The sequence below is a fragment of the Desmodus rotundus genome, chromosome 4 (assembly GCF_022682495.2).
Source record: "Desmodus rotundus isolate HL8 chromosome 4, HLdesRot8A.1, whole genome shotgun sequence".
Classification (NCBI taxonomy): domain Eukaryota; kingdom Metazoa; phylum Chordata; class Mammalia; order Chiroptera; family Phyllostomidae; genus Desmodus; species Desmodus rotundus.
In genome coordinates, this window is record NC_071390.1 from 178205470 (window position 1) to 178232452 (window position 26983).

A 26983-nucleotide genomic window follows, 5' to 3' on the forward strand; every position below is an offset into this window, starting at 1 on the left:
CTATGAAATGCCTTCCCCACGTGTTCTACCCAGAAGGCTGTGGTCATTTCCTGTCCTGTCATCAGGGAAGTTGTTCAAGGTTATGGAATCTGCTGCTGGACCAGGTCACAGAATGGTGGTCCTCAAAATGCAGTCCGTCTCATGCAGGGTTCTGGGCTGCCCCGCCCCCGTGCGCTGTGTTAGGCCCCGAGGTGCCTAAAGCCCCCCAGACCTGTCCCCACCCAGTTTCCCAGAAGCCGTGAGGATGTTCCCTTACGTGGCAGAGGGGACTTTGCCAATGTGATAAAGTCAAGGATCTTGAGATGGGGAGATCGTCTAGGTCACCGTGGTGGGGGGGGCCCAGTGTAGTCACGGGGGTCCTTGTGAACGACAGCAGGCGGCAGGAGGGTCAGACTCAGAGTGATGAGAGGTGGGGGACACTCAGCCCCCCAGGGCTGGACTTGAAAGTGGAAGAGGGGTCCACGAGCCAGGGATGCAGGCGCCTCTGGTGGCCGGACAAGGCAGAGCAGGGACTCTCCCTCTAGAGCTTCCAGAAGGAACACGGGCTTGTTGGCACCTTGGTGCTCCCAGCCAATCACACACCAGTGTATCAGTCTTCTAATGCTGCATAACAAGTAGCACCTAAAACAGCACATGTTCCGTCCACCAGTCTCTGTGGGCCAGGACCCAGGCCCAGCCCAGCTCCCTGCTTCTCCCAGGCTGCCGTCCAGGCTGCTGCTGCCGTATCACCTGGAGGCTAGACTAGAGACAAGTCACTTCCAAGCTCTCCCACATGGTTCTTGGCCGGAACCAGCTCCCGTGGGGGTGTTGGGCTGAGGGCCAGCAGCTCCTGTGTCCGTATCTCCCCCTGAGAACCCGTCCGTGAACGCAGCTCTCTGTGAGCTCTGCAGGGACGTGAGCAGTGGACACGTGCATTCAGTACGAAGCAGAGCCGCCGGTCCACCTGCCCAGCCTGCTCTGGCCAGGCTTCCTCCATCTTTCTGTTCATCCCTGACTCCTCTCTGTCACTCCTACATCCTGTTGGTGGGAAATGGTGTGGGTTCCACCTTCAGCCTAACCCAGCTTGTCACCACTCTCGTCACCTCCACTCTGAGCACCCTGGGCAGGGACACCCCTCGTCACTGAATGGTGGCCTGCTGGTCTCCCTGAGTCCACCCTGCCCCTGTGGGCTATTCTCAACCCCCAGCCAGAGTACATTAAAAATAAACCATAGGCCAGTAATTGTCAAGATTTTAAGTATATTTTTATAGATTTAAATATACTTTTATAGATTTCAAATACTTTTAAATATCCCCAAACATATTTTAAATATATTTTAACAGCCCAGAAATGAGGAGCATCTTCATTTAATCAGCAGTGATGCTTCGCCCTTAGTGATACCTAAAATGATTGTGCATCTTATAACCGCTGGCATATTAGATTTGATAAAAGACTCTGTGTCACCTCGTGTCCCTTCTTGGCTCAAAACTGCCAGTGGCTTCTCATTTCATGCAGCATAAAAGCCGGAGTCCTCACCGGGCCCTCTAGGAGCTGTGTGTCGGGAGCTGGTCACCCTCTGTCCTCCTCAGTCTCTTCGCAGGCTCGCTCTGCGCCAGCCTCTCTGGCCTCCTGGGTTCCTCTGGCTCCCCGGGCACAGCCCTGCCTCGCCCGTCCGGCCTCAGGTCTTCACCGCCATGTCCTTCCCACCAAGGCCTCCTTGGCTACAGGGCCCCACCCCGCCCAGCGTGCCAGTGTTGGCCTCAGAACCCGCCCCCCCACAGACCCGCCCTGTGAATAGGGGAAGGCCACACAGCCCTTAGCCACACAGGCACGCGCCGTTAGTCCCTTTTCCCTTCCTCTCCTTGGTCCACGCATGTCTGAAACGGAGTGGACTTAGCAGCAGTTCCCAGGGCAGCACCCCAGCCGGCCGACGGGGCGCGTTGCTCCGGAACATCCCTGAGCTTGCGCTGGAGAATGGCGAAGGGGCTGGAGGGACCGGTGCAGGCACCATCTGGTCTGATGGCCTCGTCCCCTTAACTGTCTTCCGACCCTGTTGCTTGCTGGTTTTGCCTGCATCCCCAAAACTCACACCAAAGACCCCGGGTACTTTAGTGACAAAGTGCGTTTACCTTTCAGAGAATCCAGACTGTAGAATCTTCTAGGTTCTGCTTTCCCAAGCACGTTGACAGGTCATTGTAGGCTCCTCACAGGAGGACCCAGGGACTGACTTTAACAACAATGTGATCTTGTGCGATGGAGCGAAAGTGTGACAAGTCACAAGGGCCAGAGCTGAAGTCCGGGCTGCAGGGCTGGGCGCAGGTCTGAGTTCTGCGTGCAGCCTGCGCCCTCTGCAGGCTGCTGGAAGTAGCACCCTCTGAGCAGCTAGAGGCGTGGAAAGGGAAGGGCTCACCGGAATGACTGAGTCCTGGGCTGGTACTCAGTCTGCCTGAGCTGGGTGCTTGTTCTCCTGGTGGCACCAAAAAGTCAGGGAGGGGTGGGGAGGGCCAGGCAGGGCTTGGCCTTGGAGAAAGGCAGAGCGGGATTGAGCCCCTGCTCCACGTTTTAAATGTATTAGCCACGCGGCCTTGGGCCTCATGGGAGCTTTCACAGAGAGGCCCACGTGGCAGGTGAGCTAACACCCAAAATCACCACACGCACAGCAGCAATCTGCCGGGAGAGCCAGCACACTCAGGGCACCCTGAGTTTAAGGCACGACAAGTACCAAGAACCTCAGGTGAAGCGCTATTACAAAGTGCTTAGAAAGGAGGGCTATTTAAATCAATTTAAAAAAAAACACATGGGGTGGAGTGGAGGGATGGGGAGAAAATGCAGACAACTGTAATTGAATAACAATAAAAATTTTAAAAAACACAAACAAAAAACCCACATAACAGAAGGAATTACTAGCCAGAAAAACAAAACACAGTGAAAAAAGACAGACTAGACGTCACATCCTTTTATGGATGAAAACGACAGCCGTGAAGCAGAGACGTAGCGGATGAGCAGACAGCAGTTTAGATGGGGCTGGAGACACAGTGGGAATGAGAAAATGTGCGGGAGAAAGTGCGCCAGGACGCGGGGCAGACAGCTAAAGAGGTGGCCCTGGCTGGTGTGGCTCAGTGGATTGAGTGCCAGCCTGTGAACCAAAAGGTTGCTGGTTCAATTCCCAGTCAGGGCACAAGCCCGGGCTGTGGGCCAGGTCCCCAGTTGGGGGCACACAAGAGGCAACTGATGTTATCTCTTGCACATCGATGTTTCTCTGCCTGTCTTTCTCTCTCTCTTCCCCTCTCTTTAAAAAGATAAATAAATAACGGTGAATTAAAAAAAAGGAAGTAATAATAGGAAGTTTTCAGAATTAGTGACAGATACAAGTCATAGAGTAAAGGAAATGTTGACTAACTTTAGGTCTATGGGGTCAGGAATGCATGTTTAAAGTTTGACACCGCCGGAGGAACAGAGAGAGAATGCGCAACCGTCAAAGCAGTGAAGGACCTAGAGAACCAAGAAAATTAGACGTAATACTGACCAAAGGAACATCAATGCTTTAACAAGAGGACTTTAGAAACTGGGCTCGAACCAAATGGATAGATAGCGAGTCATAGGAGGCAGAGGGGAGGCTGGAATTGTACTTCTCCTTCTGTTTAGAGGAGGGAAGGACTAACTTTAATTCCCGATTTGCCCAGCCACTGGTGGGCGCCCGGTGGGCTCTCGCTGGAGTGCACGGACCGAGGAAAACACTGAGTATGTGACTTCCAGACCCAAACTGACAAAGACGGTGCTTCTCTCCAAATTAATCGATGTAATCCCATCGGAGGAGAAGACAATCCGAAAAACAAGCTGTTTCCATATGAAAAATCCGTATGAAAAGAAGAACAACCAAAAGTAGCTAGACTGTTTTGTACAAGCCCACGGGGGGCGGGGGGCAGGGGGAGGTTTGCTGGAGCCGCTGGGAAATGTTACCGTAAGTGACAGCTGAGAAGCAGCGAGGTGTGGGGCAGAAATAAACGACCCACAGAATAAAAGACGCGGCTCAGACCGAGGTGTATGTGTACGTGGAAACTGTGTGTGGAAACTATGTGATACGCGGGGCGCAGCAGCGGGTCACAAGGGGATAAACGATGAAGGTGCTGGCACCCTGAGTACCCGAGTGTCCAGAGAAAACCAGGTCCCTTCCTCGCGCCACAGAAAATCCGTGTGAAATGCTTCACCCGGTAAATGCGAGTGGGAAACATTTTAAGTCTTCGAAGAAAATATAAGAGAAAATGTTAGTACCACCTGGGGAGAGGGATTTTAGACACATGCCCACAGAGCCGGGATGGACGGGAGGAGGCCCCTGAGCTGACCCTGTCCCTCTGTCTGGGGCGCAGGTGTGGATGGAGGAGCTCGCCCTGGCCGCCGTGCTGCAGACTCGCCTGCGGGACGACCAGGACGGCGTCACCCTCCGCGTGCTGGGCCGGCTCGGGGGCCTCAGCGAAGAGTGAGTACAGCTCTCGGGAGGGTGGGGGCCTTGGGTCCTGTGGACACTCCCGGCCAGCCCCGGTGACCTCATCTGCAAGGGGAGGGGACACAAGGACCGACCCCGCCTCTTACAGGGTGGTTTGGAAACCAACCAAATTGTAAAGACAGGGCGGGGCAAGAGTAGGTTATCAGTTGTGAGTGCACGAAAGAAACATGGAGCGTAGTCTTGCCGTGCTACTTACTCACTACCGTTTTACTTTCCATCCGAACTACGGTAGAGCCTCTTCTGCCCCGCCCCGTACAAGTGCGGATGGGGGGACAGCAGAGTGCCCTGAGGAAGGACTTCCCCTTTCTTACCCTCAATGTCCCCCTCAGCCAAGGGGGCTCCTGATGTGCACTTCATAGGGCTTCTTCCACGGGAGCTTTTTAAAACACCGTTTTGAAGAGCAATTTTCACACATTATTTTAAGTGTACAATTCAATGGTTCTTAGTAAATTTAGAGTTCTGCACCACCAGCACGGGCCAAGTTCAGAACATTTTCGTCACACCCAAAAGTCCCTGTGTGCCCATTTCCAGTCGCTCCCGTTTATCTATAATTGGGTGTATTTTTGTTTTATGTTTTTGCTTATAACGATTGGCATAGTGTGGTTGTTCAAATTGCTAACAATTGTTTCTTTTTCCTTACTCCATATCCCGTGAGGAAAGCGGTCTTCATAGAACTGTTTCTGTAGTTGCCCATCCTTTCCCAGGAAGCCCATCTGTGTGCTGGGAAGGAGGCAGGCGCGGAACACGCAGGGCCGCTCCCGGCCACGGAGACAGGCTCATGTCGGGCCGTGGCGGGGAACCCCTGGTGGCCACACTGGGTACAGTGAGGGGGGGTTTCTGCTGGAAACCTGTGTCTTTGAGCTGTGCTGGTATTTAGCCCATTCATGGTTAGTGTGAACCCCCAGGCTAGTGTACTTGGGGGTTAAATCTACTGTCTTACTGTTTGTTCTGTGTTCACCTCCCCTGCTCTGTGTTCCTTCTTCTCCCCTTTCTTGCCTTCTTTTGCATTAAGTGTCTTTCTTATTCTATTTTATCTCTCTTTGGACTTGTTAGTTCCAAATTCTTTTTCTGTCTTTCCGTGGTTCAGAAATTTTTAATTACATCCTTGACTTCTCAAAACCTAATCTGCATTACTATACTCCTTCTTCCTAGAGAGAGCAAACACCTTAGACTACTTAATTCTGCTTCTTCCTCCCCAGGTTAACCCTTTCTCATAGTGTATTTTTTCTCGATGTATTTTCAGCCCACGTAGATGCTACTGTTTTATGCAGTCGGTATTCCTGTAGATTTACTCACACATTTGCCCTTGTGTTGCTCTTGACTTTCCCGTGTCCTTCAGCTTCCACCTGGGAGGGTTTTCCCTCCCCTGTCCTTCCTGCGACTTCGGATCTGCTAGGGACAGATTCCCTCCGCATCCGTCTGTCCGAAACCATCCATCTCCTCTGCATTTGGGGGGAGTATTTTCACTGCGTATAGAGTCATAGCTTTATAATTGTCTTAAAATACTTTGTAATGTATTTTATTGTTTGTGCTATTACAGATGGTCCACTTTTCCCTCTTCACCCCCCTCCAGCCAGCCCTCCCCCCACTTCCGTAATCAGTCCCTCATGTTTTCCGTGTCCGTGGGTCTCCCACGTACGTTCTCTGACTGACCCCTCCTTTCAGTCAGCCCCCCGCCCCGGTCCCCTCCAAATGCCGGCATTCTGTTCCATGTTTTCATGCCTCTGGTTCTGTTTTGCTCATTAGTTTGTTTTGTTGATTAGGTTCCCCTTATAGGAGAGATCACAGGGTATTTGGCTTTCACCGCCTGGCTTGTTTCACCCACAACAGTCCCCATTTCTACCCACGCTGTCATAGAAGGTGGGACTCCTTCTTTCTTTCTGCTGCATAGTATTCCATCGTGTAGACGTACCACAGGTTGGGTTTTTTTAAATAAAGACAACCTGTTGTCTTCTGATTTCAGTTGTTTCTGGCTCCTTTCAAGAGTTTCGTCTGTCCTTTGGTTTTCACTAGTTTATTATAATATCCCTAAACGTGTATGTGGTTTTGTGTCTATATTTTGTCAGCTTAACATCTGCTGTGCTTCTTGGATCTGTGATTTGCTGTCTTTCATCGGTTTTTGAAAATTCTTGGCCATTATCTCTTTTATTGTTTCTTCTGCCCATTCTCTCCCTCCTCTTTCTGGGGTCCAGTTACACATTTGTTAGAACTTTTCGCTGGTCCCATATGTCTCTTACGTACTGTTCTTTATTTTTCACTCTCTTATTCTCTGGGGTTCAGTCTAGATACGTTTTCGGGGCTATCTCCCAGTTCACATGCTCTCAGCTACATCTTACCCGCTGTGAGTCCACCTGCTGAGTTCTTATGGTTGGTTACTGTGTTTTCAGTTCTAAGATTTCCATTCGATTCTTTTCATCATTTTCAGTCATCTGCTGCACTTGCTCGTCTCATTTACTTTCTTAAACCTATTTATCATAACTATTTTAAAGTTCACCTCTGGTTATTTCAGTATTCAACATCTGGTGGGTATGTTTCTAGTGTCTGTTTTTTCTCTTTATTTTTGGCCACTTCTTATCTGTTTGCAAGTCTGGTTACTTTTATTGACTACCGGGCACTGTGATTGTAAACTGTTGAGGTGATTTAAGACTTTAAATCATGGGGTGTTCCTTCAGAGAGGATGTATCGCCCTTCTGCCAGGGACGGCAGATAGTGGCAGCTCAACCGCCCACTCCCTCTGTGAATCCAGCTGGTTGAAAGGCCTTTGTTGCAGAATGATTCCTTGTTCTTGGGACGAGGGCCCCCAGTTGAAAGCTGGGGGTGTTTGCCACGTGGCTCCGCCTCGGTGGGCTGGCTGCCACGCTCTGTTCCGCTTCTCAGGCAATCAGCAAATACCTCCGTTTATAAAACCACAGGTTGGGCCTCGCTGGTAGACCGAGGCCTTCTAGTTGAGTCATTCAGATAGGAACTCAGTAACAGCCCCTGGTTTCAGTTTCGGATGTGTCAGTGTTGAGCGTTACATGAGAAACTCACGTGGGTGTGTACTGAAGGCAGCTGCACGCACGTCTGAAGTGTGGGACAGGGTGTGAGCAAGTTACACAGATCAATAGAAGAACAGATGGCTAAACGAAGCCGGGTGTGCACCGATGTCTGAGAGGGCGGACAGCAGGAGGCGGGACAGTCCCAACCTCCCGCTCTGGAAGGCCCTCTGCGGGGTGTGATTGTTTGGGCATTTCTGAGTAGCTCAGCGTGCTAGGGTTCTGCAGAGAAACGGGACCAACGAGGTGTGTGTGTGTGTGTGTGTGTGTGTCTATCTACGTATCTGCCTATCTATGTACATAATCTATGTATCTATGTACGTAATCTACGTATCTATGTATCTGCCTATCTATGTACATAATCTATGTATCTGTGTACGTAATCTATGTATCTATGTATCTGCCTATCTATGTATCTATGTATCTATATCTATTTAGCTATGTATGTATCTATGTATCTATATCTATGTATCTATCTAAGTATCTCTCTATCTATCTACGTGTCTATACCACAGAGACAGAAAGAGGGGCGGGAGGAGCAGAGAGACGGCAATATCTGTACTTGGCCACCTGGAGACGGGACAGCCCGAGAGGAGTGCCAGTCCCAAGTCTTCAGGCCTGAGCGCCGAGTGAGCTGCAGTGTCAGGTCCAGTCAGGAGGCCAGCAGGCTCGAGACCCAGGAAGAACCAGTCTCTCAGTTTGAGCCCCAAGGCAGGAAAAAAGTGACACCTCAGCTCAAGGCAGATGGGACACGTTCCCTCTCTCGAGGGCCAGCCTTCGCTCTGCTTCAGGTGTCCGCTGCTTGGATGTAGCCCACCCATCCAGGAAGGGCACTCTGCTTTCTCAGGCTACCCATTTAAAGTGGCTGTCACCCAGAGACACCCTCACAGGAGCACCTGGAATGATGTTGGGTCAGATGTGTGGGCAGCCAGGGCCCCTGCCAGGTGACACTGGAAACCGACCATCCCACTCAGAGGAGCCGTGAGCTCTGACCCCCACCCCGCCCCCTTCCCACTCTCCCCAAGGTCCACGAGGTGGCTCCTGCAGGGGCACGACCTGCTGCTGCGCTCAGCCCTGCGGAGGCTAGCGCTCCGCGGCCACGCCATTGCCACCCTGACCCAGATGCGGCTGTCGGGGAAGAAGAGCCTTCTGCAGGAGCTGCGAGAGCAGCACGCCCTGGAGCGGGGCTCCTCCCAGTGTCTGGACGAGCACCAGTGGCAGCTGCTCAGAGCCTTGGTGAGCTTGCCGTTCGGGCCCCTCACCCATCCCAGCCGAACCCCAGGTCCGGCCACCCCCGTTGTTACGGGGTGGGGACGGTGGCAGCCCTGGGGGCTCTAGTGCTACAGTGAGAATTATGCTAAAAACGCATATGAACTGGAGCAGAGCTGGGTACAGCCATCACCAGGAGGTCGGGGAAAGGGGGTGCTGTCACCTGTTCTAACAGATCCAGAGAAAGACTCCGTAAATCACAGGGCTGGGATTCCACCCCAGCAGGCTGACTCCAGGTCTCAGGGAGCCAGGGAGCTACGGGGGCAGCCGGGCTTTCTGGCCCACGAGTGCAGGGCAGACTCCCGCTCCATTTCCATTGGCCCAGGAGAGCTGGGCGGGAAGCAGGCGGCCTCTCCTTGCCTGACTTGCAGTCCCACGAGGCAAGGCAGTGCCCGGGGCCACATGGGCCCTGCTGCAGCTTCTGTGATGTTCCCCATTACTCAAAACCCAGCTCTGCTGTGTGACTTTTAGAAATTACTTCATATCTCTGAGCCCCTGTGCCTTCATCACTCCTAGTGCTCAGGCCCCATGGTGGTCAGGAAGAATGAGGAAGTCCTTGATGTGTGACAGGCTACAGGTGGCACTGGGCACAGAGTTGGGACACAACAACTGTCTTGGGTTGAGGGGGTACCTTCGACACACCTAGCTCGTCCATTGTGTTGGGCTTTGCAAGCCTGGAGGCCCCGGCTTTCTGCCCCGTCTGCATCCCTGCCCCAACCTTCCTGGGCCCTGGGGAAGGCGGGCCTCCTGTCTGGGTCCCGGCCGGAGCTCCCGTGCCGGGCAGCGATGTGGGCTCGTCCCTCTCCCGGCCCCGTCCTTTCCTGTCCAGGAGGTGCGTGTGCTGGAGGAGACCAGCAGGCTGGAGGAGGAGGCGCAGCAGACACGGCTACAGCTCCAGCAGCAGCTCCTGGCCGAGGCCCAGGAGGTGGGGCAGCTCCTGCAGCAACGCATGGAGCATGCCATTGGGCAGGCGCTGCTGGGCCATGCGCGGACCGCGGCCACCAAGAGCCGGGCCAAGGACCGGGAGGACTTCAAGGTGCGTGCCAATCCCCATCCCCAGAAACCCGAGGGCAAGAGGGTTGGGGTGGGTGGGAGGGCGAGGGGAGCGAGAGGACAGCTTGGACAGAGCAGCCACCTGGGCGCTGGTCTGTGCCGAGGGTTTCTGGCCTTTTGAACATTGCCTGTCATTCTACAGAGTGAAGGGCAGTAGCCTTTAACCTTGGCAGGGACGGTAACCCAGGCCTCACATCTCTAGGGACAGGGTATCTCAGCACTTCCTCCCTTTTCTGCTTTGGGGCAGAAGGTACATCACTGAGGAATGCCTATAGCTGCAAGTAACAGAAAGTCCCACTAAAGTGACTCAGATGAATAGGAGTCATTCATCCCATGTAACAAGAAGGTGGAGGTAGAGAGCTCCAGGCACAGAGGCGCTGGGATGTGACCAAGGACCCGGCTCTTTCTGTCTGATCTGCTGTTCTTAGGGCGAGTGTGTTGCCTCATAGTCTCAAAATGGCCACTAACCCTCCAGACATCAGATCTGCATTCCAGGAAGGAAAAGGAACATGACAAAGTCTTTCATTTACACTGAGGCTTTGCTTGGACGTTCAGAAAGGGAAGACCCCCTCCCCAGCAGACTTTCCCTAATATTGCATCTGATTGGCCAGGGTCACACACTCACCCTGAGACTGTCCCTGACCAAGGAAAATGGTACAGGGTGGGGCGACAGCAGGTTTACGGCTGTGAGTGCACCAGAGTTTATTCTTGTATTATTATTTCCTGTGCAAACAACTGGAAACCTACTTCTGCCCCCTGCCCTGTCTTACCAACTGGTTTAGTGCAACCATGCGCTCTCCGCCTGCTCCCTGACCAGTCCAGCTGAGGAGTGGGTCCAAGATGCGAGCCCGGGCAAGGGGAGGGGGGCTGCGTGCCACCCCTCACCGAGTCCTTTCCCTCCCGCCCACAGAGGACGCTGCTGGAGGCGGCCGTGGAGAGCGTCTACGTGACCAGCGCGGGCGTCGGGCGGCTGGTGCAGCCCTATTACCAGCAAGCAGGCAGGGTCGTGCGGGACCACGAGGAGCGCAGACTGGAGCAGCTGAGGGCCCTGCAGGGTGTGTGCCCTCCGCGGGGAGCCCGGGGCAGAATGGCTGTCAGGCTCTTCAAGTTTTCCTCTGGGAAATCTTACTCCGTTAGGTTTCATTTGCACATTTAGCCCCTGCTTTGTCCCCCAGAGCCTTTCGAAAAGGCTCTTAAAGAGCATCTGGGTAACAATAGGGTTTTGTTAACATGGGTGAATCCGGATGAGACCCGGACAATGCAGTGGAGTTAGGGGAGGGTCACTCACTATCTGGGGCGAATGTCATCAGAGTCCTGGTTAGTGGTGGCATGGTTTTGGCTCGGCTTCCCGGTGGCCAGAGAGGTGAGAAGACGCTCAATGAAACTGTTGCAGTGACCGTGAGAAGGGACAGGCCAGTGGCCCGTGTGATGTTCCCAAGACCCAGAGAATTTTCCCCATGGGCTCTCATACATGGTTACCCTGCATGACGGCACAGACAATGTCCCCATGGCCAGCAAGGACATCGTGTAATAACGGAGCCAGTCTCTCAAGGGCCACTCTCACGACGTCCTTCCCTGCTTCGGGCCCTCGGAGCAGGGTCCGCCACGTTCTCTGAAGGGCTGTGCCTGGACTGGCCGCGGGCGCACGGGACCTGGTCCCTAGGTGGATGGGTAGGGGGTTGACAGTTCCTGGTGGCAGCCTTCCGTGAATCTGATTGCTCTCAGTGAGATCGGCTGTGCCTCTGTCGTTCCCTTGTCCTGGAGAGTTTGAACCCTGGAATCCGGTAAAACCTGAGATGTACCGGAAATGCAGCCGCTCTGCAGACTGCGACCTGGGTTTCCAAAGGGACGCTGAGCTCCTCACCCAGCTGGAGGCAGCCACATGGGGACCTTCAGCACCAGCCCGCTCGCGTCCCCTTCCGAGGCCTCAGTTTCCCCGTCTGTGGTGCTAGGGTTCGGTCAGCCCTCCGTGCATTCTCTCCACTCTGAGTGCCTGCTTTCCTGATACCCCAGCTCTGATGTGGCGGTTGCCCAGTAAATGAATCGAGGCAATGCAGCCGAGCGTAACCAACCACATCAACACCTCTTTTTCTTCATTCTGTAAATTCTTTCGTATTTAAAACTCACAGAATGTCCTACCCCAGGAGGTCACCCAGTTACACCTGCCTTTAAGGGTTAGACAGCCCACGTCAAGCAAGGTAGGCGGGCTGCTGGACAGCTCACCACTAGGCAAGTTTGGTGTGGCATCCGGGGCAGTGTAGTGGCTAGGTTGGTGTAGCAGCTGGTTAGGTTGGCAGCTCTTTAGTTAGGTGTAGCCGCTGGCGAGGCACAGCCCTAGGTCAGGTAAGTGTGTCCCGACAGGCTGCCCCGTGTACCTCAGACTTCAGGGGACACAGTGCCCAACCCTTGGGGAGTACCCCTGTCAGCGCCTGTGTCTGTCTGCTTGACCACCGCTGTGCATGTCGGGCTGTGCTCCCTGCCGGGTGGGTTTAGCTGTTTGCAGTGGCCGCTTAGCATAACATCTTTCTCCTGTGCCTCCCCTTGCTCCCCAGCCAACGAGGTGGTGGGCGGTGGAGGGAGAGCGGGCTGCCTTCCTGCTGCAGCCTGTGATGGAAGCCGCTGCACCCCCACCCTGCCCTGTCCCCCAGGTGGGCCGCTGGCTGGTGCCAGGCTGTCTGCGACCAGGAGTGTGCCGCTGCCCCTGGCACCGGCACCCACCCCAGCCCTGGCACAGAGCTGAGCCCTCGAACACGCACCCGATCAGCATGTGTTGCATGTTGCAGGAGAGAGGACGGAGAATTACAAGCTGCGGAAGAAGCAAGAACTCGGCGACCCTTCGTCAGCGGACGAGGTGGCGGGTGGGACTCGTGAAGCATCCCCAGGCATCCACCAGAGGTGAGGTCCCCACGAGGACACACTCGGCCCCAACTGTCAGCTTCCTCTCGCGGCGTCCCCCACCGGCACAGACACCCAGGAGTCTGCCCGGCCCCCGGCCCTGCCCGCGCTCCCCCCAGGGGCCTGGCCCAGGGCTTCGGCCTGTCAGGCGTTTCTAGTTCTAAGTACTGTTCACAGCCCTGACACAGCACCACCCCCTCACTCACACCTCGGGGTCTCCCAGAAGCAGACCCTGGCCTGGGGACTGGGCAGGGGGGGCAGGTTGCTTATGGGAGGTGACCCAGGAAGCTCAGGGAGGGAGCAGAAAGTGAGGCAGACAGGTGTCTCAGCGGCTGCCTTCCCGGTGGCCCGCCACATGCCACACGAGGTGGGGGGGCACCTCACCAACCTGCAGGCCGGAGCCGGCCGGGCGCTGCTGCTCTCTCCGAGTCCCACAGAGTCTCGGAGTCCCACTGCGGCCAAAACACAGTGTCTGCCGGCTGGGCTCTGACTGGAGGCTCAGAGGAATCTCCCCAGGTTGCTCAGGCTGTCGGCAGAATCCGGTGCCTTGGAGAACGGAGGTCTCTGTTTCCTTGTGGCTGTCAGCTGGGGGTCCCCTGACCTCCTAGAGGCCTCTCTCTGGTCCCTGCCCGTGGCCCCCACATACCAGTCACACCTAGGATCTCTCTGCCTTCTTCTTCTGCTGCATCTCCAACTCCAGCTGGAGGAACTTTTCAGTTTTATGGGCTCCAACCGCTGAGACCCACCTGGATAATCCAGGGCAATCTCCGAGCCTTCAAGTCCCGCCTGCCATGGAAGGCAACATCTGCACAGGTGTCAGGGACTAGGGCGTGGACCCCGGTGGGGGGACATCACATGGCCTACCGCAGTGGAGAAAAGCCAATACTGCCTGCGATAATGAGGGGTTTCCAGAGCAACTGAGGCCCAGAGCACCAACCTCAGTGGTATCACAGCTGGTCAGTCCATATCTGTCCTCTCAGCCCCAGGTGGAGCTCAGTGAAGGTAAGGACAATGAGTCTCTTAATCACACCTGTATCTTCAAAACCCACCTCGGAACCTGGCAGGCCAGAGACGCTTTTATGAATGAACAAAAGAGTGGATGAGTAGATCGATGCATGTGTGGGTGGACGCTTGGATGGGTTTTGTAGGATGAATAGGAGTTTGCCGGACAAATAGTAAGAAGAGAGGAAAGATATCATTGGCAGGAGAAAGCATGAAGCAAAAGCAAGGTGTGCTTCATGGGTGGCTGCCTGTGATGCTGAAGGCAGCTTCTGCCTTCAGGTCTAAAAAAATTCAGCTCCTTTCAGAAAACCGGTCACGAAAGACTGAGAAGGCAGAGAGTAATCCTGGGAACAGGGAGGGGACTGAATGTTCCTTTTTGCGGACGTCAGAGGAGTGGCAGCGGAGGAAGGGAGAGTATTCGCACAGGCCCGGGGAGGTGTGTGCTCACGCAGGCACGGGGCATGGTGGGGGGGCTGTCTCCTGGTCAGGGGCCCGCTTTCTGCCCTGCTCTGCCCCACTGCATCCTCCGCCACTCAGAGGGACTGGGCTGCATTCTCCTGGTTTCTCAGGTGTGGCACCTAGGAAAGGGGCTACCTGGTTTGCAGGGAGCAGCTAGGGCGATCCTGCAATTTTCGGAAAGGGTGTGTCCTTCAGGAGAGCGCCTCCACCCCCGCCCGGGGTTTCCGTCTTTTCGTTGTGTGAAGACGTCACCTGCTGCTCAGCCACTTCGCAGCTGCACGACCTCAGGCACACCCAGCCCCCCTGAGCTTCTCTTGCCCCAACTCTCCCACTCTCTGCCCCACGATGTCACCAAGCCACCGCGAGGATCCAGTGAAAAATGTCCCCAAGATTCTATAAACCCCCAAGAGAGAATCACTTTCCTAATGAGCCCGCCTTTGGGGGAGGGGCTCGCTCTCTCTCTCTCTCTCTCTCTCTCTCTCTCTCTCTCGTGGCCCCAGTAAATCGTGGCCATTCTGCTCTCACGGCTCCCAGGGCTCACGGACAGCTTGCGGTCACTAATTCGCAGGATGCAGTAGGCCCTTGGCAAAGGCCTCTGACCCCCCTGCCGGCCAGGGCAGCCTTGATGGCCTTCCTTCCCTCTGCCAGGATGCGGGCACAGCAGAGAAAGTTCCTGGCCCAGTTCACCGTGCACCAGCGTGTGCGCCTGGAGACGTGGCAGCGGAAGGCCAGCGTCCTGGACCTCCTGGAAGCACAGCTGGAGAGCCAGCTGCAGGTGCGAGCTTCGGAAGCAGGCCTGGGCCCCGCGGGCGGGGCGTTGAAGCGGTGGAACTAGCTGGAGGCTGGCCTTGTGGCCCCAAGTCAGCAGTGGGGCCTTGGTGAGGGGACTGCATGCCCCTCAGGCCCCTGGCCCCTGCAGAGGCTCCCCAGTGGATGACGCATCAGCCTCACTGTGTGCTGAGAGTCTCAAGGCCGGGGGGCCGTGTGGATCCCACGCGGTGCGTCTGCAGTGCCCGCTCAGGCCAGGCCCTGGGCACTGATGGGCTCCTGTCTAGTGATCGTGGGGCAGGGGCGATCGTCACCTCATCACTATGGGCTGCTCCGTGTCAGGGCTCTCAGCAGTGTTCGCTTAGGCAGTGCTGCTGGGGACCCAGGCTCGCACTTTTTGTGGGACACACAGGAAGCTGAGTCCTTGTGATAGACAGCGGCCGTCTTGTCACAGAAGAATCTCAGCAGCGTGCGATCGCTGATGCAATTACTGGTGACATGCGTGCGCCTCTGAAGCGAACTGGCTGCCTGCACGAAAGAGCACCTATCCCAGAAGGGAGGCCCCGGGCCGAAGGTCGGCCCCGTCAGGGACAGGGGCTCCCATTCACGGACTGAGGGCCTATCATGCAGTTACTGAGCTGGGAGGGGTTCCTGTACCTCCTGACGTCGTCCCCAGCCCCCAAGGAACAGGTCTCTGCTAGGACCCCGGCCACATGAGGGGACAGCAGGAGGGTGAGGCGCTGTCCAGCCCTCACAGTGAGTCGTGGAGTGCAGCTTTGTGCAGTTAAAGTGCTGGGAGGCAGGCGCTGAGACTCTGGGGTCGGAGGGTGGCTGAGGTCCCGGCTGGCAGGGCCCTCAGTGAGCGCCCCTGGCCTCGGTGCTGGCCTCTGTAGAATGGGGACCTGTGGCCCCCATGGTGGGAGTGAGGGGGGACCGCTACCTGGTAAGAGCTGGTTGAGGTCAGCTCCCCCTCTCTGCCATGTGCTTCTGCCCTGCTCCTGACCACCCTGGGGGCTTCTGGGAGAGTTCTCCTCCACTCGGGGACATGGCCCGTCGGCCGCCCCAGAGACAGGGAGCCTCGTCCTGGTGGCAGGACGGAGGGAGGCCCAGCTGACGCTCTCGCTTTGCGTGCAGGACGCCGAGCAGAGCTTCCTCTCCGAGCTGGCGGCCTTGGCCCGCGTGCCCCTCGCCGAAAGCAAACCATCTTCCAGTAAGCGCGGGCCGTCAGGTACGTGGTGGGAGGTGGGGGGCCATGGTGGGGGGCTCCCTGGGTTGGGGATGGGGGCTCCAGTCCCGTGTCTGCCACTGGCTAGCAGTGTGGCCTTGGGCACTGTGCTTACCCTCGCGGGGCTTTTAGGTCCTTATCTATCCAGGAGCAGCCTCCGTGGGACACCCTGGGGGCCCTTGCTTGCCCTGCATCAGTAATTCTGATCCCGGGCCTGCAGTTCACCAGCTGAGTATGATCTCTGGCTCTGTTTCCCCATCTGTGAAGTGGGGTAATGAACTCCTCCCCCTGCTGGAGACGATTCAGTGACGTCACGGGGCGTGGCAGCCTGCTGCCAGAGAGGGACGGAAAGTGTGTAAAACACACAGGTCTCTTAAGATAAAATCTGAGCCTCAGGTTCCTACTGCTTCAGGAGTCTTCCAGTCAGCCGGCTGCTGCAGAAACACAGTGGGAGCCTGAGGATCAGAGTTCGAATCCCTGCCCTGCCACACATGGCTGTGTGGCTCCGGGAAAGCACTTCACCTCCCGGGCCGCAGCTTCCTTACATGCTAAACGGGTAGGATAGCAGCAAGGTGCCCAGCGCGTACCTGACCCACAGAGACACTCGAGTCAGGAGGGGCTGGAGTGAGGTTGAGAGAAGCTGTCACTTGCCTGAGGTCACAGTCAATGTCTGGGTCCCTGTGTTTTTGCAGAGAAGCCCCTAAGGACCAAAAGGAAGAAGCCCCTGCTGCGGGAGAGAGGGGATGCCGGGGGTCCCAGCAACGATGACCCTTTGTCTGGGGAACACCCCTCAGCGTCGCTCAGGTACCAGCGCCCAGGCTTAGTGCCTGTGGCTGCGTACTGACCACCTACTGTGTGTGTCTGTGTGCGCCTGGACGACCCGGAACCAAAGTTCTGACGGGCTGCGTCTCTTCTGTGTTTTATGCAGCAAAAGGCTGAGCCAGCAGGAAAGTGACACTGGTGACGGGGAGAATTCCAAGAAGATGCTAAAGAGGAGAAGCAACTTGTAGTTGGAGGCCCTTCGGTGGGGACTGACCGGAAGCCCTGATCGAAAGTCCTGATTGGAGCTCGCTGGCCCCTCCTCCCCGTGAGGGCCCACCCACCTGGGGACGGAGGGCGGGGCTTCCCGCGCTAACAGGCTCGCTGTGAGGGGCGGAGACGGACCTCACGGTGCCCCAGAAAGCACGAGGGAGTGTGGCAGACCCCGCTGACCCCGCTCCCCGTGCTGGACACCTTGTGAGCTTTGTCCCTTCAGCTCCATCCCTCGGGGTCTCTTCCTGGAGTCTGCATCTCCCACCACAGTGTCTTGGTGCCCCCAAACCTACCTTCCGCAGGGCGAGGCTCTCATTCTACCCCGGGCCCCTGCTCTCCGCCTCTCAGGGCAGTTCTGTGGGAGTGAAGGGTCTCCAGGCATTACTGCTGTTTTCCAGGTGGAGACTTTTCTCCTCCATTTCCACTGTCCCCCTTTTCCTCCATCCCGTGAACCATGGCCACTGGCTGCCACCAGGACCTCTTCAGAGCCCATCCGCGCCCATCCTGGGCTCAGCCAGCAGCTCGGGCCTGGTCCCTGGGGTCCGAGCCTCACAGCCCCACGACCCTGGTGCAGACAGCACCAGACAGCACGCCCCCTCCCACGGAGGGGTGTTCCGGAGGCACTGCTGCCCCGTGGACAGTGAGAATGTCCAGAAGCTTCCAGACCAGCCCCCATACAGCACTGCCAGGAGAGGTCCTTCCCACCCAGAAAGAAAATTGCTCTTTTCATCAAAAACAGGGATTCTCATCCTCGGCACTGTGGCCATTCTGGGTGAGACAACCCTTTGTTTGGGGAGGGGACCGTCCTGTGCATGGGGGGATGTGTAGCGGCACCCCTGGCCCCTGCCCGCCAGACGCCAGTAGCACCCCTAGTGTGACAGCCAAAAGTGTCTCCAGTCACTGCCAGCTGTCCCTGGGGGCCGTCCCTCCTGAGCTAAGGCATCCTGGATGGAGCCCTGGGCGTTTCCACGAATTCCCAGGACATGCTGGGCCCTGGGCTCTGGGCGCCGCCGTCTCGGGGATTCTCTGGACTGTTTAGGACCTGAATTTTTATCTCACGTAACCTGAATCAGCGTCTCCTAGGCAGGAAAGACTGGCTTCCTAACAGAAATGGCCCTCAGCAATCGCATCCGCCAGTCCTGACCTCCTGACCCGTCCAAGGCCGGGATTTCCACAGCGGACCAACAGCCCCGCCTTGTGGCGAAATGAAGCATCTCATCGTTCTGCGGTGTCTTCAGCAAAGCTTCCTTCCTGCAGATTTCCAGGACCTGGTTCACATTTTTCTTCCCACCCTCTGCACAGAGGCATCCTGGGGGCAGACGGCTCCCACGCGGGGAATGTCTGACTGGGAGGGAAGGTGATGGGGACGGCATTACTGCGGCTGCCTGGGCCTCCACCCACCTTGCGTGGATAATCGTGTTCTTCGTAGGTGCAGTTTCCTTCGCCCACAGGAGTTAGTCTCCTAACTCTTGCTAACGGCTTCAATGACAACACCCCAGTCAGGCCAGTGGGCCATTCATTTTATTTTTTTCACAAGCTTTGAATTCAGAAGTAAGAGCCACAATAAGTCAGTTGTTAAGTAAAAATGGGGGTGATTACAAAGGAAAACTTTGTACAAAACTTTAAAAATCTGACTGCCCCGCCGACCTCCTCGGAGGGACGAGGACACGGGCAACTGGAAGTGGCCCCGACTGGGGACGAGAGACCCCTTTCTGAGTGTGACCCGGGCTCGGCCTGACTACCCAGAGCTGGCTGGAAGGGCACACAGAGACGGGGAGGACGGCATGCCAGGGACACACGCCACGGAGACCAGGGTTTCCGACACGGGACGCGGAGGACGTTTCTCCAAGCTGCCCTGAGAAGTCACAGATGTCAGTGGGGCTGGGGCGGGGCGGGGCGGCTTCTCTCCAGCGTGGAGGCGGGAGCGCGGGGACCGCCCCGAGGGCTGGAGGCCTGGGCAGGGCGCCTGCACTGGTCCTCGGAGATATCCCCTCAGAGGCCCTCACAGGCTTGCATACGCAACTCAGGAACATGCATCAACTACCCTAGAACAGCTACGAGGGTGCGAAGGGACCGCCCCGGAATCTCGGAGCCCGGACGGCGCGGTGGGTGGGACGGACGTGAGGACGCGAGGACCTGTGCTCACTAAGGAGGGCGATGAGGACGCCACGCGCGGCGCAGGCGTCGGCGCGACACACAACTCTGGGCAAGGGGTTCCAAGCAAACATACCACACTAGTACCACTTCTTCCTAAACGCGAAAGGAAAGAACCTCACTCTTGTGTCCCCCAGCAGTTCCAAATAAAACTAGGGGTCTGAGAACCACTGACGGGGGGAGGAATGGACATTATTCCCAGAATCCTTCACTCTAGCTCAATCCACTCGTCCGTGGTCAACCGAGGCTGGTGATGTTGGAGCGGCCACCAGGGGGCGCCACGATGCGGTGGCCGGTGCGCCTGGGGTTGTTGTCGTCTATCTGGGCACCTGAAAGATACAGAGCCAACCACCTTTGTCACTATCTCCACTTGCCACTCCCCCATGTTCCCGGCCTTACCTCTGGGGAGGCACCCCAACCTCTCTCCTCGGTGCCCCCTCGGGCCCTGGGGCACCCTCTGACATTGAGTAGTTTCTTGTCGGGCTTTTCGTTCTTGAGACAGATGAGCACCCATCAATTGAGGGCCTACTGTGTGCAGGCACAGACTTGGTGCTTTAACAATGCTGTTGAACTTATGGTACACAATACCACAAAAGGAGAATTTGAGGCTCGGCTCACATTTCTTGGGGATACACCTAGAGGTCTGTCTCCAGGGCCCAACGCTCCGAAGGTGTTCTGTGTGTGGTGTGCTTGGGTGTGCACGTGTGTGTGTGTGTGTGTGAGAGAGAGAGAGAGAGAGAGCTGCTCACAGCCACAATGACCCACCTCGCTTGCAGTGGGCGGATCTGCGTGGAGGAGGCAGCGGTTTCTATTGGACCTGCAAAGCCGACCAGCCTTTCTAATCTCATGCATCCCCTTGCAGTTCAATAAAGACAACAGCCCAGCAGCAAGCCCGCGCCTGGGGCTCAGTAAGGACGGACGCCCTGAGCAGACAGGCAGTGAATGGGGGGTGACACTGGAAGGAGGGGTGCTGGGGGGAAGGCTCTGGGTCCAGGCCGGAGACTGCAGTTCCAGGATGACCCATGCCTGCACTCTGGGCCATTTGTAATCATGCTCTTTGCTCTCTCAGCCTCACTTCCTTTTCCGAAAAATGGGAGCAGAGGCCCCTCCACCCACGACCTTGCATAGTCTGGGTAAGCCACGGGGCAGGCGGGTTAGAGAGCAGCTTGGACTTTCTCTCCTCGTTTTGTTGGTAGACGACATATCTTCCTGGTGGCTCAGGAATCTCCTAGGGCCCCAAAATCAGGCCTCTGCTTACCACCTCTTCCCCTCACGATCACCTGCACCTTCCTGGCTCCACATCAGCTTCTCTGAAAATACTCGTTGGGACGAAAGGACCCCCATGCCATAGACCACGCCGCACCTCTGCCACGTCACCTCACGCAGATAGGTAAAAGACGGCTGTGAGGTTGTTCCCGGTGGCCAGAGGCATCGACACTGCTAGCCACTAATGAAGTCACCTGCCACACTGCTGTGAGGCTGGCCCTGGGCGGTGCCGGCGGCCTCAGCGCCAGGGAGGTCACGGCCCTTCCAGCGACAGTTTGCCTCACTGCTTTTCTCTGAAGCGCGAATGGTGCGACTTGCGAACAGAACGGTGGTTTGCGCACCCAACCGTGTTCCCCAGCACTGCATCCGACCTCTGTCCTGCTGACCGAGCGTCAGATGACAATCTCGAGTTGTGTTTCGGGTCTGTCTGTGCAAAATCACCAGCTCTCCGTGAGAACCAGAAGCACACCAGTGCACACAAAGCTCTTGCACGAAAGGCTCGTGGAAAGTGAGGTGGCCTGGACTGAGGGGCCTCCGGTTTGGGTGCCCACTGCACCATCGCTGAGCTCGACTGCCCTGCAGGGAGGAAAGGTCTGCCACGCCCACAACCTCCACCCACGTTTCATCTTCTCTCCGCCCCTCCACTCTCTTTCGCCAAGCGCCCCCCCTTTCCCGTTTCGAGGTCCTGCATTCCTGCCGGACCAGGAGTCTGAACACGAGGGCCCCCTGACAAAGCCTGGCCCACCGCCTGTCTCCATGGAGTAATGCCCATTTCATAGCTTGTAATATCTTGGTGTACTGAGCCTAAAATACTTACTATCTGGCCCATTAAGAAAAAGTCTGCTGACCCCGGAATAGACTGAGGGCTTATTCATCACCGAATTACTCATCACCATATCCTCGTACACACTGTCACCTCCAATATTTTGCAGGGTGATGCCACTTCCAGGTTCCAATGTGTGCGTGCCTGCCCCCCTGTGGTGATCCTGAGAAATTGCAGACACGCATCCCGGGGCGTTCGCCAAGTCTGAGGGACCACGCCAACTTCGGATTTTGCCCTCACACACTCCTTGAGCATCAAGTCCCAGCTGTTTGACACGGAATCCCTGGAGTCATCATTTCCTTTTTAAAGCAGTAAGAACAACCACAGTCTACGCACAGGGTTGCTGTGAAGACGAGCCGTGAGTCCCGAGAATGCGTGATAAACCGCAGGGGACAGGACAGGCTGAAGAAGGCGGCTGCCCCATCACCACGCCACGCTTAGCTCCGTGGGTAGAAGTGTAAAAACGTCCCCAAGTGGGACTCAGGATGAGCCAATTTCTAGGCAGACTCTTCATAAGCCAGGGCCCAGTACCTCTATGCTGCCCATGGCCCCCTCAGCTTCGTGGCCTCCCCCAGCCCGCACTGCCCCACCCAGAGGAGAGGAGGAGAGGGTCCCACAGTCCCCTCCTTGCTGCCTGTCCAAGGCCCTGTGTCCCTTTCCACAGGAGTGTGGGTCCCTGACAACGGCTGTGGTGGCAGCCTCGGCTGCTGTGGCCCCTTACCTGACAAGCTGAAGTTGGACTGGTGGAGGTTCCGGATGGGCGGAGGCTGGTGTTTGGAAGGCGAGGATTTGGCAGAAGGAGCGGGAGTTGCATATTTGGGTGTAGCTGGCACCTCGTACACGGGGCCGTCATACATGCCCCTGGGGACCCCTTGCAATCCAGAGACCTGAACGGAGGGAGGGGAGGGCGACTGAGGGACAAGGCTCACACGTGCTGCTGGTTCCGGGCCCTGGGGGCTGGATGGTGACTCGGGGTCACCTCGGGGATGTGCGCACCCACACACTCCACATGCATACTTGTGCACACGTGTGCAGTATGCACACACAATTCACATGTGCATGTGTTGGCACATGCAGCCATTCACACAATCCAACACACCTGAAGGTGTGCATGTGTGTACACTGACGTGCATGTACACCTGCATGTACACGCAGGCAGATACACACACGTGCGAGCTGGCCTTTCTGACAAACATCAGCCCTTTAGTGTGGGAAGCAGGTCGTCAGGGTGACCGGAGGGACCCAATTAGGGAAGACAATGGACTACAGTGGGAGTTTATCTAAAGTGTGTGCAAGCTTCCCCCTCCAGGCTGGACCACAGATGGGCTGGAGCCTGCTCCACGCCCTCTGACCTCCCAAGGTCAGTGCTAAGATTCTTCAAGGAAAGGAGGGAAAGAAACGTGCAGAATGGAAGGGGAAGGCAGGTGATGGCCACCCCTCCAGTTTGTGGGGGGCCATGTATTTTCGCTGAAATGGCGATGCTGTGGGCTCAATGCTTTCCCAGCCACGGGCTGGTCAGTCCTACATGGCACCGAGTGCCAGGCTCTGATCTGCGGCCGGAGGGTGCAACACTGCACAGAGCAGGTGCTGAGCACATGCACCCCCGCCAGCCACACCAGCACCCGCCCGCCCCCACGTGTGCACACCCCCATACAGTGTGCTGGGCCCTGGGGCCTTCACAGCCCGGTTCTGACTCTGGCCAGAGCGGCAGGCAGGACACTGTGCGGCTCGCGTGGCTGTGATATACGCTGACACCGTGCACCAGCCCAGGGGCGCATACCTTGCTCCGGATTCGGACGCGCTGGTAGAGATGCTCCGGGAAGGGCTTCCGCGGGATGAAGCGGCCCAGGCCCTTGCTGACGCTGAGGCTTCCATCCTCGAAGACGATCTTGCCCTGGCTGACGACCACCAGCGGGGAGCCGTGGCACTCCATGCCCTCGAAGATGTTGTACTCCACGGCCTGCCAGCGAGAGTGCCGCTGAGCCCTCACGGCTGCCACCAGGCCTCCGGCAGTGACCTGCTCCCCGGGGCACCCTGCTAAAGATGCCTCCCCCGGGGCTGTGTGATGTCCCACTTCCTGCCCCACATCTGCATAACCAACCCCTCACTGCTGGGCATTTGGGGAGGGGGGTGTGCATAACCAAACTAATACTGTCTGACGTGGCAGGAATGGGGACAGGGCCCCAGGAGTCAGGGCCCATGGCTACGCTGAGTAGAATGGTCATTTCTGTGTCTTTTTAAACAATGTGTTTTCTTTAGGACAGGACAGTTTTCTAAAATTAAATTACAGGGCCAAGGGACATGAGCTTTTTTTAAGGCACTCACTGCCTATTGCTGCCTATTGCCAAATCATTACATCCTGAAAACCTCAGAACAACCAACAGTACATGGGCCACGGAGGGATAGGGGACAGGGAGGTGCGGGGGTGGGAGGGCCTGCAAGGTTTCCTGTCTGTGAAACCCCTCCAGCAATGGGGAGGATAATTTTTACATTTTCTTTCTTCTACTTTGAAAGACGCTTCCTTAAACTACACACTCTTTTCATTACTCCTAAAGTGAGTACCGCTAGCACTAGCCAACTGCTTTTTATTGTTTGAAAAGGGGGTCAGGTACCCAGTAAACAAACTCAAAAGACTGGAACGGCATGTGCTTTTGAAAAAGTCAGCCCCTCTTCTACCTCGGACTGCTGCCTCAGGCGGATTTTTCTGTGCCCTCCCCCCATCACGGTCTCAGGAGTGGCGAGCGCCCCCTGCAGCTTCACCTTCTCTCAGCAGTGTCCACCTCAGCACACGGACGTGGCTTAACGTTCACTAACCTGCTGGACCGCATCCCACCACACGGCCGTACAACCGGTTACTGAGCCGGTCTCAGGGACGAGCCATCAGGTCGCCTCCCTGGCTCTGCTAACTAATAAACGCCATGCTGAAAGGCCCTATTGCCCGCATGGCAGGTGTGCCCATCTTGTTGAAGGTGGAGCTTGGGGCCAGAGAGTAAGTGGGTTTGGCCTTTGATGGGTCCACCCTCCAAAAAGGTGCCCCTGGTTTCAATTCCCAGCAAAACCCTGACCTCGTCTGCCTCCTATTAACCCCGGCACTCAGTCACGGGCCCAGATGAGGAAAAGCACCTGACCACCACAATTTGCACCTGGTTAACTATAAATGAGACCGGGTCTGTCTTTAAGCGAATATAAACCACGTGTACATTTCTCCTGGGCCACGGTTTTGCGTTTCTGCACTTTCTATAGGCTGGGTTCTGGGGACGGATGTCTGTGTTCTCTCCACATCCTCAGGTTCGCTGGACGAGGGAAGGGGTCCAGGGCTCGTGAGACAGAAAGTGCAGAGACACAGCCCACAGGCCCGGGGCCTGGGGTGAGGGCAGTGGCCCCCAGGCTGCGCATAAACATGACCCACTCTGGGGGCAGCCCCTTCCTTTGCTGCCTCTGAGCAGCGGGCACAAAGCAGGGCAGGAGGTCTCTCAACCAGATCCAAGCGTCTCCGGGTCGACAGCTCAGCTGAGGACGAACATGGGAGCTGGGGCTTCCCCTCTGCGAGTCTGAGAATTCCCACACGTGCCTGAGATGGGGGTGGGGGCGGCGGGGCAGACAGCACATGCTCATAATAGCCGCTGGGCCTAGCCCGCTGCAACCCCGTCTCTCCCACTGGTGGAGAGACCTGAGTGACGGAGTCACACCAGATGCCGGTTCGCAGCCTGGCTGCAAACTTCACAAACCGTGTCTAAGCAGACATTTCCAATCACTGCAAAGCCAGACTCGCTCGCCCAAACCAGGGCCGGCAGGGGTTCACTGGGACTCACCGACTTGTGACTCTTGGCTGTTATGGTCTTCACCTTATCAGGGTCCCAGATGACCACGTCGGCGTCCGAGCCCACAGCGATCCGCCCTTTTCTGGGGTACAGGTTAAAGATCTTAGCTGCGTTGGTGCTGGTGACGGCGACAAACTGGTTCTCATCCATTTTGCCGGTAGCCTGAGGGCGAGAGCCACAGATGAGAAGACCATCCCATAACAGGGCCGGAGAAGGGCTGACTGGCACACACTGAAACCCGGCGGTGGAGTCCAGCGAGGAGTCTGCACTCCCCTCCTCTCCCCAGCTGCCTCGCCGGAGCAGAGATTGCCTCAACCGCTCACAGGCATGCTGACATTTGCGTAACGGCCATTACAGCATCTTATCAGTGCCACTGGGCCCAGGCTTCTAGAGTGTTCCTGGGGGGGAGAGATGGGGTGCCGCCTTACCACTGCCTTGTCCCAGACGACGGTCATCCGCTCCTCGATCCCGTTGACGCCCTCGGGGATCAGAGTGAAGTTATCCTTGCCCACCGCCTTCTGGGCAGTACTGTAGGGACAGTGGCCGCTACCCGTGACCTGTAGGTCCCCGCTGGCAAGAACAAAAACACGGAGGGTTCAAAGCTGAGTTCAGGTTAAAGGGCAAACCCCAACTTCAGGCACTCAACACAGGCTGGAACCTAACGCCCCAGAGATTCTGGGGAGAGGGCTTGGGCCACATCACGGGCACTGCGGAGTGATGTCAGAAGGCCCTTTGGCCATAGTGTCTGGCTGCGAACCGGAAGGAGCCCTGGGCATGGGGAGCAGGTTCTCAGTTAGTGCTGGCTCCAGGCTGGTCTGGATGAGGCTCCCCAGGAGAGCCTCCTCCTCCTCACCTGGAGGAGAGGGACCCGGCCAGAAGAGGGGCCAGACTATCCTGCCCTCTAATGCTCTGATCTGGGGGGCCAGCCAGGGAGTGAGGGCCAGATCGGGTTCCGCCTACAGGACGTGGGGGGCTTGTGCTTCTCACTTGGTGAGGAGAGAACCCTGGGGGTCCCCAGGAAGGGCGGGGGCCTGGTCTGACTCAGGTTTTAAAACATCTGGGTGCCTGTTGGGAGTAGACGGTGACACGTGGGGACATGGAGGGGGCAGTATGGAAGGAGAGAGGCCTGTTGAGACAGAGAGATGGTGGCAGCCTGAGCCGGGATGGCCACAGCCAAGGGGGTGAGAAGTGGCCAGAGTCCAGAGCCCTCAGTCAGTGTCCTGCCAACCTGTCTGTGGGGCGGGGCCTGTTCTGGACTTGGACTTGGAGCTGCCCACTCGGCATTGGGCTGCCGACGACGAGGACGATGTTGGCTGTGCAAGTCCAGGGTTTCACAACTTTGGGGGGAACCATATTTCTGTGGTGGACACACGCCCTTGGCCCCTGTACTGGTCTTCTCCCTGTCCACCACGTGAACTCCCATGCATCCCCGGACTCTAGCCGGCTGTTGCCTGCTCCGCCAAGCCTCTGCGAGTCTCCTGGCTCTGGGCGGGCACCTCTGCGCCTGGCCTTCTCTTGCGGCGCTGAGTGTTCTTCCCTTACCTGGCTATCTGCACAGGAGGGGTGACTGTGGCTGTGCTCCTACCGTGTGCACGCAGCACAGCTCAGCGGCCAGTTAGTGAGCCCGAAATTCCAGGCCCTCGCCCACAGTGTCTCCCGGCCAGCTCTGCCGACACGCCAAGCCAGGCAGAGGGGCGT

The 26983-nt window shown here is 56.9% G+C and overlaps 2 protein-coding genes across 11 annotated transcripts in view; one reads left to right on the top strand and one right to left on the bottom strand.

Annotated features, from left to right (window-relative positions):
* Positions 1-19981, top strand: part of EVC (EvC ciliary complex subunit 1) — a 51355-nt gene extending 31374 nt beyond the window's left edge. For 3 of the 8 annotated variants that reach the window (XM_053922366.2, XM_053922370.2, XM_053922369.2), the window contains 9 exons: positions 4347-4456; positions 8544-8754; positions 9617-9823; positions 10751-10895; positions 12624-12735; positions 14845-14971; positions 16099-16192; positions 16882-16993; positions 17118-19981. In XM_053922366.2, coding sequence (XP_053778341.1) covers positions 4347-4456; positions 8544-8754; positions 9617-9823; positions 10751-10895; positions 12624-12735; positions 14845-14971; positions 16099-16192; positions 16882-16993; positions 17118-17199 — 1200 coding nt within the window. In that variant the 3' untranslated portion in view covers positions 17200-19981. Of the gene's footprint in view, positions 1-4346; positions 4457-8543; positions 8755-9616; positions 9824-10750; positions 10896-12623; positions 12736-13435; positions 13738-14844; positions 14972-16098; positions 16193-16601; positions 16679-16881; positions 16994-17117 lie in introns of those variants that run through there. The other 5 variants (XR_008426624.2, XR_008426625.2, XM_053922367.2 and 2 more) reach the window with 5 other exon arrangements.
* CRMP1 (collapsin response mediator protein 1) overlaps positions 19613-26983 on the bottom strand; it is a 43665-nt gene continuing 36294 nt past the window's right edge. For all 3 annotated transcript variants that reach the window (XM_053922373.2, XM_024573651.4, XM_045182735.3), the window contains exons 10-14: positions 25714-25855; positions 25277-25447; positions 23245-23424; positions 22186-22351; positions 19613-19704 (exon numbers count right to left, since the gene is read on the bottom strand). In XM_053922373.2, the coding sequence (XP_053778348.1) occupies positions 19613-19704; positions 22186-22351; positions 23245-23424; positions 25277-25447; positions 25714-25855 (751 nt within the window). The remainder of the gene's footprint in view (positions 19705-22185; positions 22352-23244; positions 23425-25276; positions 25448-25713; positions 25856-26983) is intronic.